The following is a 13,273-nucleotide window of genomic DNA, read 5'->3' as shown; positions in this document are numbered from 1 at the left end:
TGTGGTTGCAACACACATATCCCTTTACATGCCTTGAGAGTCACATTTTTGGCTGAAGTCTTAAATAACTTACAAATCACATAGATAACATGTACAGTTTTAAGGCGCATTGAGGAAGTTGTATGTCATTGTAAAAAATGGTCTGCGACACAAGTGGACAATAAGGCAGAGTTCAATTATTCTTCAGTTTTCCTATGTTGAGTACCCCTTTGTGTAAAAGTTAATGATTGCACTGTTTCCTTTCACGTATTTGTTGCAGTCTGTTCATAGATATGATGGTTAATAGCAAATGCCATTCTCTCTAATAGTTTCCTTCGGTTACATGTGGACATTAGCATAGAGTTCTTCTATTTGAGAGCTGAAGTATTTACGCAGCTCAGGTCTCTTTGCCTTTAACGTTGGTGTTAGCAGGCCATTCTCAATAGAGAACATTTCAGAATGAAGGGCGATGTTTTTGATCTGAAAAAGTAAAGGTTAAATCAGACTTTGCAATTTTTTTATTTAGGAACAATGCTACATGTACAGTACAATTAGACTGTGAAAGAACAGAAATAGTATTTGAACCAGTTTATTTAAGCAGTAAATGATACTCTATATTAGTAGGGATTTAATATAGGTACTGAATTACATAGGCTGTTTATTGAAACCAATCACCCATATTTATAAGAAAAAAACAATTTTATCTTTCCTTTAAAATAAAATGTTAACCAAAAAGGATGGTAGTCTTACTGCAAAAGTAGGTTAAATTTTTCCCTTAAAAATTAAATCTTGCTAATTTCATTGTAATTAGTCAATTAATATTTGTAACCCTACAGCCCAAAATGACATTCACATAGAAACTACAGCAGGTTAATAATAGGAAAACATTTGAAATTCCTACCTGTTCAAATGACTTCAAGCCAAACTCCTTTCCTGTCTTCAACATATCTTCCAGAATGTATTTTTTTAAATCCTGTTGGGATTCAAAGCATAGTGTTACGGAACAATATCACAAAAATATGAGTCTTATTTTTTATTTGTGGACCACAAATAATAAATAAGGCGCACTGCACTTATTTAACTTATAAGGGCTAATTAGAAGCTATCTTTGCAAAAAATCAGGACCAATGATAAGCAATGATTTATTATTTTGTAGCACAATCCCCACACACAAGTCAGGTGTGTTAGCCCGTGAGATCAAGGCCAGAAGGAACAAAAATGACCCAATCCTAGCCTAGGTCATTCAAAATGGCTAAGGATAATTATTTTCCTAGTAGTTTAACAACACTGTGTGTTGATAGGAGGGACGGTGTGCTGAGTTTTTTGCCCTGGTTATGCAAATCCTCCACTGTTGCAATTATTACAATACCAATGCAAAACATGAGTTAACTCCTTATTTAAGTTGTAAGCAATTGATCCTTTGTGTATTATGTGGGTTTCTCATATTACTAGAACTTAGTTATATTTTCCTTTTCCCTTTTAGTCCAAATCTAATTGCTTTGGGGCAGTGTAGAGCTTCAAGGTTTAGTAACAGATTTCCTGACATTTCACTGGCAACCATGGCTGGCATCTTCAGAGGCAAAATGGTATGCCATTTTCTTTTGCTTACTATTCTTTTTCTGTGCTTTGCATAATGATGACTAAAACACAATCATATGACAGATGCATACAGGTGAAACTCAAAAAATTAGAATATCATGCAAAAGTTACTTTATTTCAGTAATGCAACTTAAAATGTAAAACAAAGCAAGATAGTTCAAGCCGTGATTTGTCATAATTGTGATGATTATGGCTTACAGCTCATGAAAACCCCAAATCTACAATCTCAGAAAATTAGAATATTACATGCAATCAATAAAACAAGGATTGTATATAGGACATTATGGAAGACCAGGATGCTTCAATAGCGGCCTTCAGCTCTTCTACATTATTCGGTCTCATGTCTCTCATCTTTCTCTTGGCAATGCCCCATAGATTCTCTATGGGGTTTAGGTCAGGCGAGTTTACTGGCCAATCAAGCACAGTAATCCCACGGTCATTGAACCAGGTTTTGATGCTTTTGGCAGTGTGGGCAGATACCAAGTCCTGCTGGAAAATGAAGTCAGCATCCCCATAAATCTCGTCTGTAGAAGGAAACATGAAGTGCTCCAAAATCTCCTGGTAGACGGCTGTGTTGACCCTGGACTTGTGGTGGACCAACACAGAAGATGACATGGCTCCCCAAATCAACAGAGACTGTGGAAACTTCACACTGGACTTCAAGCATCTTGTAGTGTGTGCCTCTCCATTCTTCCTCCATACTTTGGGTCCTTGGTTTCCAAATGAGATGCAAAAGTTGCTCTCATCAGAAAAGAGGACTTTGGACTACTGAGCAACAGACCAGGTCTGTTTTTCTTTAGCCCAGGTAAGACACTTCTGACGTTGTTTGTTGTTCAGGAGCGGCTTGACAAGAGGAATACGACATTTGAAGCCCATGTCCAGGATCCGTCTGTGTGTGGTGGCTCTTTCTTGATGCACTGACTCCAGCCTCAGTCCACTCCTTCTGAAAGTCCCTAACACTTTTGAATGGCCTTTTCCTGACAATCCTTTCCAGGCTGCGGTCACCCCTGCTGCTTGTGCACCTTTTTCTTCCACACTTTTCCCTTCCACATAACTTTCTATTAATGTGCTTTGATACAGCACTTTGGGAACATCCAACCTCTTTTGAAATTACCTTTTGAGGCTTTCCATCCTTATGGAGGGTATCAATCAGTGGTGGGTTTCAAAAATTGTTTGAACCTACTCTGTGGGTGTGGCCTCCTTTGTGGGAATGACTTGCCACCCATGTGACCGGATATGAAGATGCCGACGACACTTGTCAGAACCACCTTAAATTACCTCACATACAGCACTGGCATGCATAAGAATATGATGTAAACTTGTTTTTTAAAAGGCATCTTCAACACATGCAATGGTCTGATTGCACCACAAACACAGTAGTCATCCTTACCTTTCACAGAGGCACTGAGTTTTATAAATGTGAGCATGATAGTGTAGAATAATCATATCCAAGGACCAGTGGTGGGTTTCAAAAAAATTTGGAACCTCTTCTGTAGGTGTGGCCTGCTTTCCGGGTCTACTGGTAGAACCTCTTCTAACCGGTTCGGTAGATTTGATGAATCGGTTCTACCGAATAGGTGCGAACTGGTAGGAACCCACCTCTGGTGTCAATGATGGTTTTCTGCACAACTGTCAGGTCAACAGTCTTTTCCATGATTGTGATTTCTACTAAACCAGACAGAGACCATTTAAAGGCTCAGGAACCCTTTGCAGGTGTTACGGATTAATTAGCTGATTAGAGTAGGACACTTTGAGCCTAGAATATTGGACCTTTTCACAATATTGTAATTTTCTGAGATTGTGGATTTGGGGTATTAATGAGCTATAAGCCATAATAATCAAAATTATGACAAATCACAGCTTGGAACTATCTTGCTTTGCATGTAATGAGTCTATCTCATATATTAGTTTCACCTTTTAAGTTGCATTGCTGAAATAAATGAACTTTTGCACGATATTCTAATTTTTCGATTTTCACCTGTATGAATGTAATCTTTGAACTGTCAAGTGAAATCAGGAAATCGAGGTAGTTCAAATGAATATAAAGGTTTATTGCAAGCTTAAGTTCTCTACAAGAATCCGAAGTTCTCTACAAGAATTGTGGTAGGTAAGAATCAACGGAATTCAAGGTGGGCTGGACTTAGATCTCTTGTGGGTGCAAAGGGACTCGAGACTGATTATGCATTTGACCCACTCCCTCGGGGTCAGCCTGGTCATTTCCTACATTAACTCTTTTACCTACACTGGAAACTGCATAGATAAAGAAAGGTTTTAAAAACAAGCAAGCTTACACCAAGCCTTTACTAGGGTTTGTGTTGTGACTCAGCAGTTCTGCTGAGAGTTTTTTCGGGATACAAAATTCAGTATGCAGCTGGGGCTTGTGGGAGGAGGTTTGGAGATAAAAGGAGAGATGCTGCCATGCCCCAGTTGCTGGAGTTAACGTTCCTTCATGTGTTCCGTGTTTGGTAAAACATTGTGTGATTACTAATCGTGATTTATGCCTGTTACACTTGGAAAAGTGCTTTGGTGTTTCGTGTAAACCTGATCTGTGAAGACTGTGGAAGAACTGCTGCGTTTGTAAGAGCTTTTGTTTTGAACTCTTATCGGAGAGTTATGTTTATGTTATTTCTGGGCTTGAAGCCAGTTTGAACTGTAAACTGATAAAGAGAAAAGTCCTTTTTTAGTTTGCCTGCCTGTGTTTGTTAACGAGCTGTGAAAGGGGGGGGGGGGGTCAGAACAGGTTTGTAATCAGGAAAAAAATAAATCACCTACTTTGTTTTTGCACAGTTCTTCATAAGAGCCTCCCAAGCCTTTTTTCTTAGCCCAGATGACCAATATGTCTGGATCTGGTACCACAATTCCTATTAGGAAAGCCTGAAGCCAGATAAGAACAAACACTTCAACTGTATTACTGGATCAGCCACTTTACAAAAATTTTAATGGCAAAAGGTGAAGCCAAGTTACACCTTTTGCCACAATAGAAAACAACAGATCTGTGCTGGAGTACCAAAGCTAATGAAGGCCTGCCCTTGGAGATCAGACCAATCTCTTTGGTCTATCTTCACAGCAAAGCAACATTTATTCATGGTAAATATTTTTATTCACTTTTTAGACATTTCTAAGACATTCTTAAAAACAAATACCTACCTTCAAACTTTCACCATAGACAAACACCTGAGCAACAGGCTCACTCCTTATATATACATTCTCTATTTTTTCTGGTGCTATATATTCTCCTTGTGCAAGTTTGAATATGTGTTTTTTTCTGTCAATTATCTTCAGGGTACCATTCTACAAAACCAGTAGGAAAAAAAAACTTTTTTCAATTCATAAAAGATTCATGCTTTACATTATCCCATAATCAATGAGAGTCAAGTGCAAGATCAATTCTGAAGAATATTCATTTAAAAGCCAAGATTACCACTAAAAAAAATATTTATTTGAACAGCACAAGTAGACTATTTCTCTAAGTTATTTCAACAGCCCATAATTGTAATTTGAGACAAACTTAGCAAAACACAAAACACATTTATTTGTTTGTTTGTTCATCCATCAGATTTATTGCCTGCCATTTCATTGTGCTCTTATAATCTTATTCAGGTAGTCCTCCACTTACAACCACTCATTTAGTGACATTTCACTGAAGAAAGTGACTGATGACCTGTTTTCACACTTACGACCACTGCAGCATCTCCATGTCTCATGATCAAAATCTGAACACTTGATAACTGGCATGTATTTATGACTTTCCCAGCTGGCATCTGACGAAGAAAGTCAATGAGGGAAGCCAGATTCGCTTAAGAACTGCACACTTTACTTAACAACAGCAATGATTCACTTAACTGTGGCAAAAGATCGCAAAATGGGATAAACATCGTTTAACAACTGCCTTGCTTAGCAACAGAAATGTTGTACTCAATTGTGTTGTAAGTCGAGGACTACCTGTATGTTCTTGATAGAAAAAGAAATAATTGCTCAATTGAAAGTAACTTCACAGCATTTACCAAGGAAATTGTTATAAATGTTTACAATAAATATTCTACTAAGGTCCCTTCTACCACACCAATTTGTGGTAATCTGGGACTGGCGATGCACATAAGAACTTTTCTTCTGAAACTGAACAGATTCGCTTCCAACTTAGCTGCAGCACAAGAAAAATGTACAGTGAAAACAGTTTTTTTGCTTATGGCCAGGTTTATATGGTAGCCTTTTTCCACATCCTGCTGGAACTGTAGCTAATGCAGTTTCTATATCACAGTCTATATGTATCTATATCACACTCCTTCTGTATATACAAAGATCTTAATTATATTAAATAATGGATAACATCATGAAAGGTTAGACCAGTGTTTCTCAACCTTGGTAACTTGAAGATGTCCGGACTTCAACTCCCAGAATTCCCCAGCCAGCATTCGCTGGCTGGGGAATTCTGGGAGTTGAAGTCCGGACATCTTCAAGTTGCCAAGGTTGAGAAACACTGGGTTAGACAGTTGCGTGCTGAATTTTTATCTGTTCCAATGAAGCACATAGTACTAAGAAAGGATTGGCAATAATATTTAAAATTGCTAGGAATCTGATATCTAAACTGAAAATCATCTCAGTGTTTATACTATGGAAAAAGCTGACAACCAAGTTGATGGTACCATGTTTTATAAGACACTTGTACTATAGATGATCAATAGATTGAATGTCACAGAAATATGCAAGCTTGCAACAGAAAAGTTCTAGCACTAAAATAGTGAAGTAACCCATTGATTAAAGAAATCTCTTCTGTCTATTCACAAAATACATTTGATTACAAACTGGCTTACCGATAACCACTTCCCAATATCTCCAGTATGTACCCAGCCATCTTTGTCAATAACTTCTGCTGTTTTTTCAGGATTTTTCAGATAGCCTTTAAACACATTTGCTCCTTTTACACAAATCTGGAACAGAAATGGACTGTGCTTAAAAATACACCATAAAACTGATTATCCTACTGTTTTATGTAGGAATGGAAATAATGTTCATTCACTATACCAACTGATTCTTCCTAAGCTCACTTGTTATTATTTTTAATCAAGTTGCTAATGTTTTGGTAAATAATACTGATCAAAATCACGATACCTTTAAAAAAAAATTGAACTAATTCTTGTAGAATAGAGAATGTATTTATTTAAAATTTAAAACATGCAATGTGAAACAGAAAGAGATTTTCTGACATTTGGGTATGTTTTAAGTTCTACATGTAAAAACTAAAACTGGTGAAGCAGGGACCAGCAGTTCATAGGCTAGAAAGGACCATGATAGAAACACATCGCAATTAGCCAAGGTTGATACCTGATCTGCTAAGTGTCTATAACCTCAGAAATGCAGGAAGAAGAAAACTGAGTTTTTAATCTCTAGATCTCTCTCTCTCTCTGTCTGTCTCCCTCACACACATCCACTAATACTGTATGAAGGGTCTACATCTGCTGCTCTGCAGCAGGCAATCAACTATTATGTTAAGGCTTAATTTTTTGCCTGCAAAAGTTTCTAATCTAGCTGAACTGTGTTTGACATATTCTGCCAACTCAAGCCAGAATGGGAGGTTAAGTGTTGGAAAAGCCAAGCCTTGGAGTTCAGATAGCACAACTTACCTCACCCTCTCCTTTGGCAGAAAAATAATTCATTTCTTCAACATCAATCAGCTTTATGATATTGCAAGGCATTGGGGCACCAACATGACCTATTGGTGGAATAATAATATTTTGTTTTGGGTTGTTTTTAACCATATGCTACCAGAGTCACTCTGAATAAAGGTTATTAATAAACAATGCATTTTTTTAAAAACACACACACACACACACATTCACACATACATAGTATATAGTTTGAAAAGTCCATTTCTAAGAATAGTTTCAGGCAAATATATATGGTACTGAACTGAACTTGAACTGAATAGGACTTGAGGGTAGTTCTGCTAGCTTGCATCATTTCACTCATGGGAACTGCTGTATCATGTTGTTCTTACTGATAGTTCTTATTAACTTTTCTCTGCATATACTTATTTTATTATTGTTTTTATTGAGTTATATACCACCTTTTCTCTAGAAGCTGAAGACAGTTTAAGTAGGAGTTTTCCCATCATTTTATTCTCCCAATGTCTATGGTCGGTTAAGCAGAGTGTAACAAACTATACTAAAAAACCAATAAATTTCCATGACAGGGAGTAGACCAGCATCTGTATATAACCAGTATTAATCCAACAGCTTATGTATGTATGTATGTATGTATGTATGTATGTATGTATGTATGTATGTATGGATGGATGGATGGTTTATTTATTTATTGATTGATTGATTGATTGATTGATTGAATGGCCATGTTACATTAGCCAGGAGACTACAATGCTAATACAGGGTAGTTGTTTGGCAGCCTAAGATTGCTAGCCTGGTCTGTCACGTTTCCAAGGTGCTCCACAAGAGGTGCTCTAGCTCTAGAAAGACAGACAAATAGCATCCTGCAGCAACATCTGATTGACCTCTCCCCCCCCCCCCCACACACAAAAAAGCAATAAGAATACTTTGGACATCTGCTGCCAGACATGTGGTTGAAGCAGTGAAGTTATAATAGTTGAATTATGAATATTCATAATCCATTTCTATACAAAGTAATAATTTCATTTCTACACAAAATGGTTTAACTGAATACTGGACATGCTACTGAACAAGCACTATTAAGGTCACTGTTATCACTATATAATATAATTTACATTGGCTATGTCTTTTATCAGGAAGGAAGATGGAATAAAGACAATGCAAAGAGCACCCATCTGAGAGCATAAACTCTGATAATTTTGGTTTGATTCTGCACTTCAGATTTTTTTTTTGAACAAGCTAGATTATCCACAAATACTGATTGAAAAATAAAGACAGGTATTGAAATCAGGATATGTAATAGGTCCTACAATTTTGTAATCCCCAAATATTACAATCATGTTGTAGAAGTTAATATGTCTTTCTAGAGTCAGATCTTCAGAGACCATGTAGTGAGATCACAGATTTTTACAGCTAATTGACTTAAGTAATACACAAAAAATAGATGCTAGATAGTAGTAGGTAGCCCATGTATAAAGATGAAAAGATTTTTTTTTCAAAATCAGATCTTTTTTATGGACTGAAATTAGAGAACTGTGCAAACACTGATGTATAAGCAGGATGAATAACCATTTCTTTCTCAGACCACAAATGTAGCTAAAGCGACGTTTTCAGATAACTTGCATTTAGAGTAAAAATAACTAAACATTCCTGTCTTCCAAATAAATAATAAGCATTCACACACAGACTTGCTTAGTCATATGTAGAAAAAATATCTGCAGGGAATAAATTGATTGATTGGAAGGCAATTTCCCTCCCATCCCTACCATTTCTTTAAAATAATGAAATGCCACAATTTCTAGGGCAAGTACAAATAATTTAGTTCAATTTACTTGTGGATCAACTAAATTGTGATATTCAATCCTGACATTCCCAAAATTAATGGGCTATATCCCCCATCACCTTCAGCTAATATGCATAGTAGCCAGTGAAGATAGACCAGCATTACGAAGCTAGCCACTATCATACCAATCTGCAAGATTTAATTACTCTAGTCATTAATAGAATAGAATAGAATATACTGTATTTTTCGGAGTTTAAGATGAACCTTTTCCTCACAAAAAAGAGGGTGAAAATCTGGGTGTGTCTTATACACTGAATACAGCATTTTTGGCCTCCCGAAACCCCACCCTATTCATAAAAATGGACATGCATTGGCTTTGGGAGATCTGCAAAGACCTCCCGGCGGCTGGGGGGGGGGGGGCAAAAACGAATGAAAACAGGCTGTTTTTTGCCCATTTTTGCCCGCCCCGCCCCTGGGAGCACTCTACAAGCCTCCCAAAGCATATGCATTCCCTAGTTTTTTGGCTGTTTTTGCCCCCTCCCACTAGCCCTCAGGAGCACGGTACAAGCCTCCCAACGCCTATGCATGCCCTGTTTTTTTTGCAAAAAAGCAGGCCTGTTTTCGTGAAAAATAGCCAGTTTTTTGCTTGGTTCCCACCCACCCCCCTTCAGTCTCCCCTTGTCTTTCACAAAAAACGAGGCATGCAGAGGGTTTGGGAGGCCTGCAAAGTGCAAAAACTTTTTTTTTTTTAATTTACCTCTTCAAAATCTTGGTGCATCTTATACTCCGGTTCATCCTATAGTCCGAAAAATACAGTAATATAATATAAATTGCTGGACTTGCTTCTCACTTCTGATTAATTTTACCATTGAAGTTTCTTGATAAATATTTTGTCTGCCCTGATTTAAATTGTATAAGTCTTAACAAATTTAAAAAGCCCTACCAGCAGTCCAGTCACCAGGTATTGTTAGAGAACATCCAGCTGTGCATTCGGTTTGTCCATAGCCTTCATAAAACTGTGAAGCAGAACATAAAGATCAGACTCTGAAGCTTTCACCATCCAATGAGAATTCTATTTTATCATTTCTCAAGACACCTTATACATAATTATTGAACAAACGTAGAACTCCTTTTCATCCTTGGTTTTCCAATTTAATTTTTATTCAGCATATGCAGTCATATGCCATATGGGTAATAATGTGTTAAACAATTGGTAATAATTGGTAATTGTTAACAATAGTTTAAACAATTACCTATTTTAAATTTGGAATTTTCCAAGAATGCTTGTTTAATTTAATTATAGAAATGCCATCTAAGTCTTCACCTAACATTAATCTTGTCTTCTAATACTTCAAATGACACATCAAGAATAAATTATTTTTGGTTCCAGATATACCAATGGTATGTTGTAAAACTCTTTTAGCTGAGTTTCCTATAGGTAATTCCAGTCTGAAAAAGACTACATTCATGTAAGATAACAATTCTTGAGTCTTGATTTTTTTAAGCTAATAATTATAAATTTCTTATTTATATAACTGATTTTGTGTTTTAGGCAAAGGATTGTTAGATGGGCACAATCCAAATAACTAAGAGAAGCTTCACGTGTCACTTGGAGAATCAATAATACCATTTTTTTCACAATCCAATTTTCAATACTGTTTGATGTTGCATGGTCTTCAGTCCCTTCTTGTGCTCAGTTAATCATATAAGTGCTTTGTAAAAAAAAATTAGTCCAGTTCTCTTAATTGTAACCTCAAGATGATAAGATATGACATTTGTAATGAAATGAAATGTAATGAAAATTACATTTTTCATTCTAGTTACAGTCCAAGCTCACCTGACAACCAAGAGCTGCTCTTAGGAAGGTCAATACATTTGCAGAAACAGGAGCTGCTCCTGTAATCATTAGTTTGACTTTTCCTCCCAGATTTGCCTAAGGAACGGAAAAAAACAAACAAACCCATCAAACATTGTCACTTCAACAACCACAGGGAAGTCAAAAATCTATGGTGAGTGGCACTTGGATCATACTTGGAAGTATATTCAATAGCCCAAATTCTCTGAACTCTTTCCAAGTATGTGTGTTTAAAGGCAGCCTGGAGTCACATGAATGGATTATTCTTTCCAGGAGCATTCGTTGCAGTGCTGCCTGCCAGATACATTTTGCCCTGTTACTTCATCTAAAACTAACACAGGCCATGAAATATTGTTAAATAGTCTTTCTAAAACCAAACATGTGTATTAGGAAAGACCATATTGGGCCTCACTTGGCAATGCTATACCAGGAAGGAGAGGCAACCTATTCCATTTACACAATAATGAATTTTCCTGCCCTAACAGGAAGGGAATCATATTTGCCTCATACTGTATCATATCCAAATACACATAATATGTGATTAATTTTTCCTTCTCCTGCCTGTTTTCCTCACATAGACATTCCAGCTATACCACTCATATATAGTTGTTGCATATGATGATAGCTACATAAACAACACTTCACACATGTGTAACACAATCATTTTATGGATTGTCTCATCCTGGGTCATATAGGACAACCTGGAAGCACTTTTTTGAGTGGCTCATAATTAGAAACAAGTACTATGGTTTCAGAATAGAAATATTTTTTCAGATTTTTTTTAAAAAAATGTAATATCTAAATTAAAAAAGAGCTATGGATCTGCATAAAAGACCCTCGATTACCTTGCTTCACTAGACTGGGTGAAATCAGAATCACTAGAATCACTTTACAAGAACCAGCAGTTACACATATGTATCGAGTCACTATGAGAAAGATACTAAGGTTAAACTGCTATTTCTGACTGTGAGATGATACTGCCTGTTAGAATGACCTCACACATCAAACAATACTTTGCCATTGGAAATCTACTTTGAGTCTTCTACAGGCAAATATATTTTTTCTTCAAAACAAATATTCCAATATTCACTTCCTTAAAACCACAATCTAAATTCAAACAATTTTGAATAATTATACTAAGGTAGTTCTTGACTTGTGACCATAATTGAGCCCAAAATTTCCACCACTAAGGAAGATAGTTGTTAAGTGAGTTTTGCCCCATTTTACAATCTTCCTTGCCAAAGTTGTTAAGTGAATCATTGCAGTTGTTCTGTTAGTAACACAGCTGTTAAGAATGAATCTGGCTTCCCCATTGACTTTGCTTGTCAGAAGGTGATAAAAAGTGATCACATGATGTTGGGGCACTGCACCTGTCATAAATACATGCCAGTTGCCACACTCAAATTATGATCATGTGACCATGGGGATGCTGAAAAGGTTGTAAATGTGAAAACCAGTCATAAGTCACTTTTTAAAGTGCTGTTGTAACTTTAAATGTTCACTAAATGAATGATTGTAAGTCAAGGACTAACTGTATGTTATGTTAGCTGGATTCTTATGTTATAGGAAAAGGATATAATGAAATAGATAAGTATGCACTCTATATGTAAAGGATCCTAGAGTCAAATTTTATTACTACCAGATAAGATTAAATAAGAAGTCTAAGCAATCATACAGTGGTCTATTGTGAAAGTTCATGGGATCTACCAGTCAAACACATCTGGAGGACAATACATTGCCCTCTAATATAAAATCTCCATCTGAAACATTAAGTGGTGGTTGTCTAGCATTATAAAACATGCTAATCTGGATGTATCAATGATTTAATAAACAATTGCCCTAATTTCATAGCCACAGATTGTTTTAAAAAATATTGGAATCAAGAACTTCCAGAAAGTAAGTCAACTCACAAAATAATCAGCAATCAGGTTACCTGTACTTTGCGGAAAATCATTTTATCCCATAGGCTATTATTTCTAATAATGCCACTTCTAAGTTCTGCCTCTTTCCTCTTGGAAGCAAATTCCAATATCCACCGCTTAAATGAAGTGTTTGCTTGTTGAAAGATCTGCAAAAGAGTGCAATTTTCTTCAAGATGCCATAGAAACAAGTGAATATATTTTTCACCATCCTATGCCACTAACTGTTAATTGAACAAATGCTTGAGGACTCCTGCTTGCTATTTTCCACTGCTAATCATAGAGCCATTATAATCCTTTGATCAGGCCCACTCTGCACCCCATCTACCGTAGGCTGTAGTAGACATAGTTTCGTGGTTGTATACAAATGCAAATAACATTTGGGAAAGATCTTAACGCTGCTGCAACATTGAGTGACTGCTGCTGCGGTTTCACCCCTTAGATACAAATAAGAGCTTTGTTTTTACAAATCAAAATATGCTTTATTTTCTACCTTTAGACTCCCAAAGCATGAAAA

General features: G+C 36.5%; 1 protein-coding gene across 2 annotated transcripts in view; it reads right to left on the bottom strand.

Annotated features, from left to right (window-relative positions):
* ACSL1 (acyl-CoA synthetase long chain family member 1) overlaps positions 1-13,273 on the bottom strand; it is a 54,997-nt gene continuing 41,724 nt past the window's right edge. For both annotated transcript variants that reach the window (XM_087724528.1, XM_087724529.1), the window contains exons 13-21: positions 12,771-12,905; positions 10,820-10,915; positions 9,926-9,998; positions 7,200-7,288; positions 6,390-6,506; positions 4,726-4,869; positions 4,351-4,452; positions 881-952; positions 1-459 (exon numbers count right to left, since the gene is read on the bottom strand). In XM_087724528.1, the coding sequence (XP_087580654.1) occupies positions 319-459; positions 881-952; positions 4,351-4,452; positions 4,726-4,869; positions 6,390-6,506; positions 7,200-7,288; positions 9,926-9,998; positions 10,820-10,915; positions 12,771-12,905 (969 nt within the window). In that variant the 3' untranslated portion in view covers positions 1-318. The remainder of the gene's footprint in view (positions 460-880; positions 953-4,350; positions 4,453-4,725; positions 4,870-6,389; positions 6,507-7,199; positions 7,289-9,925; positions 9,999-10,819; positions 10,916-12,770; positions 12,906-13,273) is intronic.

Source organism: Thamnophis sirtalis, unplaced genomic scaffold (assembly GCF_051295495.1).
Source record: "Thamnophis sirtalis isolate CommonGarterSnake01/CBP01778 unplaced genomic scaffold, rThaSir2_p1.2 scaffold_10, whole genome shotgun sequence".
NCBI lineage: Eukaryota > Metazoa > Chordata > Lepidosauria > Squamata > Natricidae > Thamnophis > Thamnophis sirtalis.
Note: the sequence above shows the minus strand (reverse complement) of the source record. Positions and strands in the feature narration are given on the sequence as shown.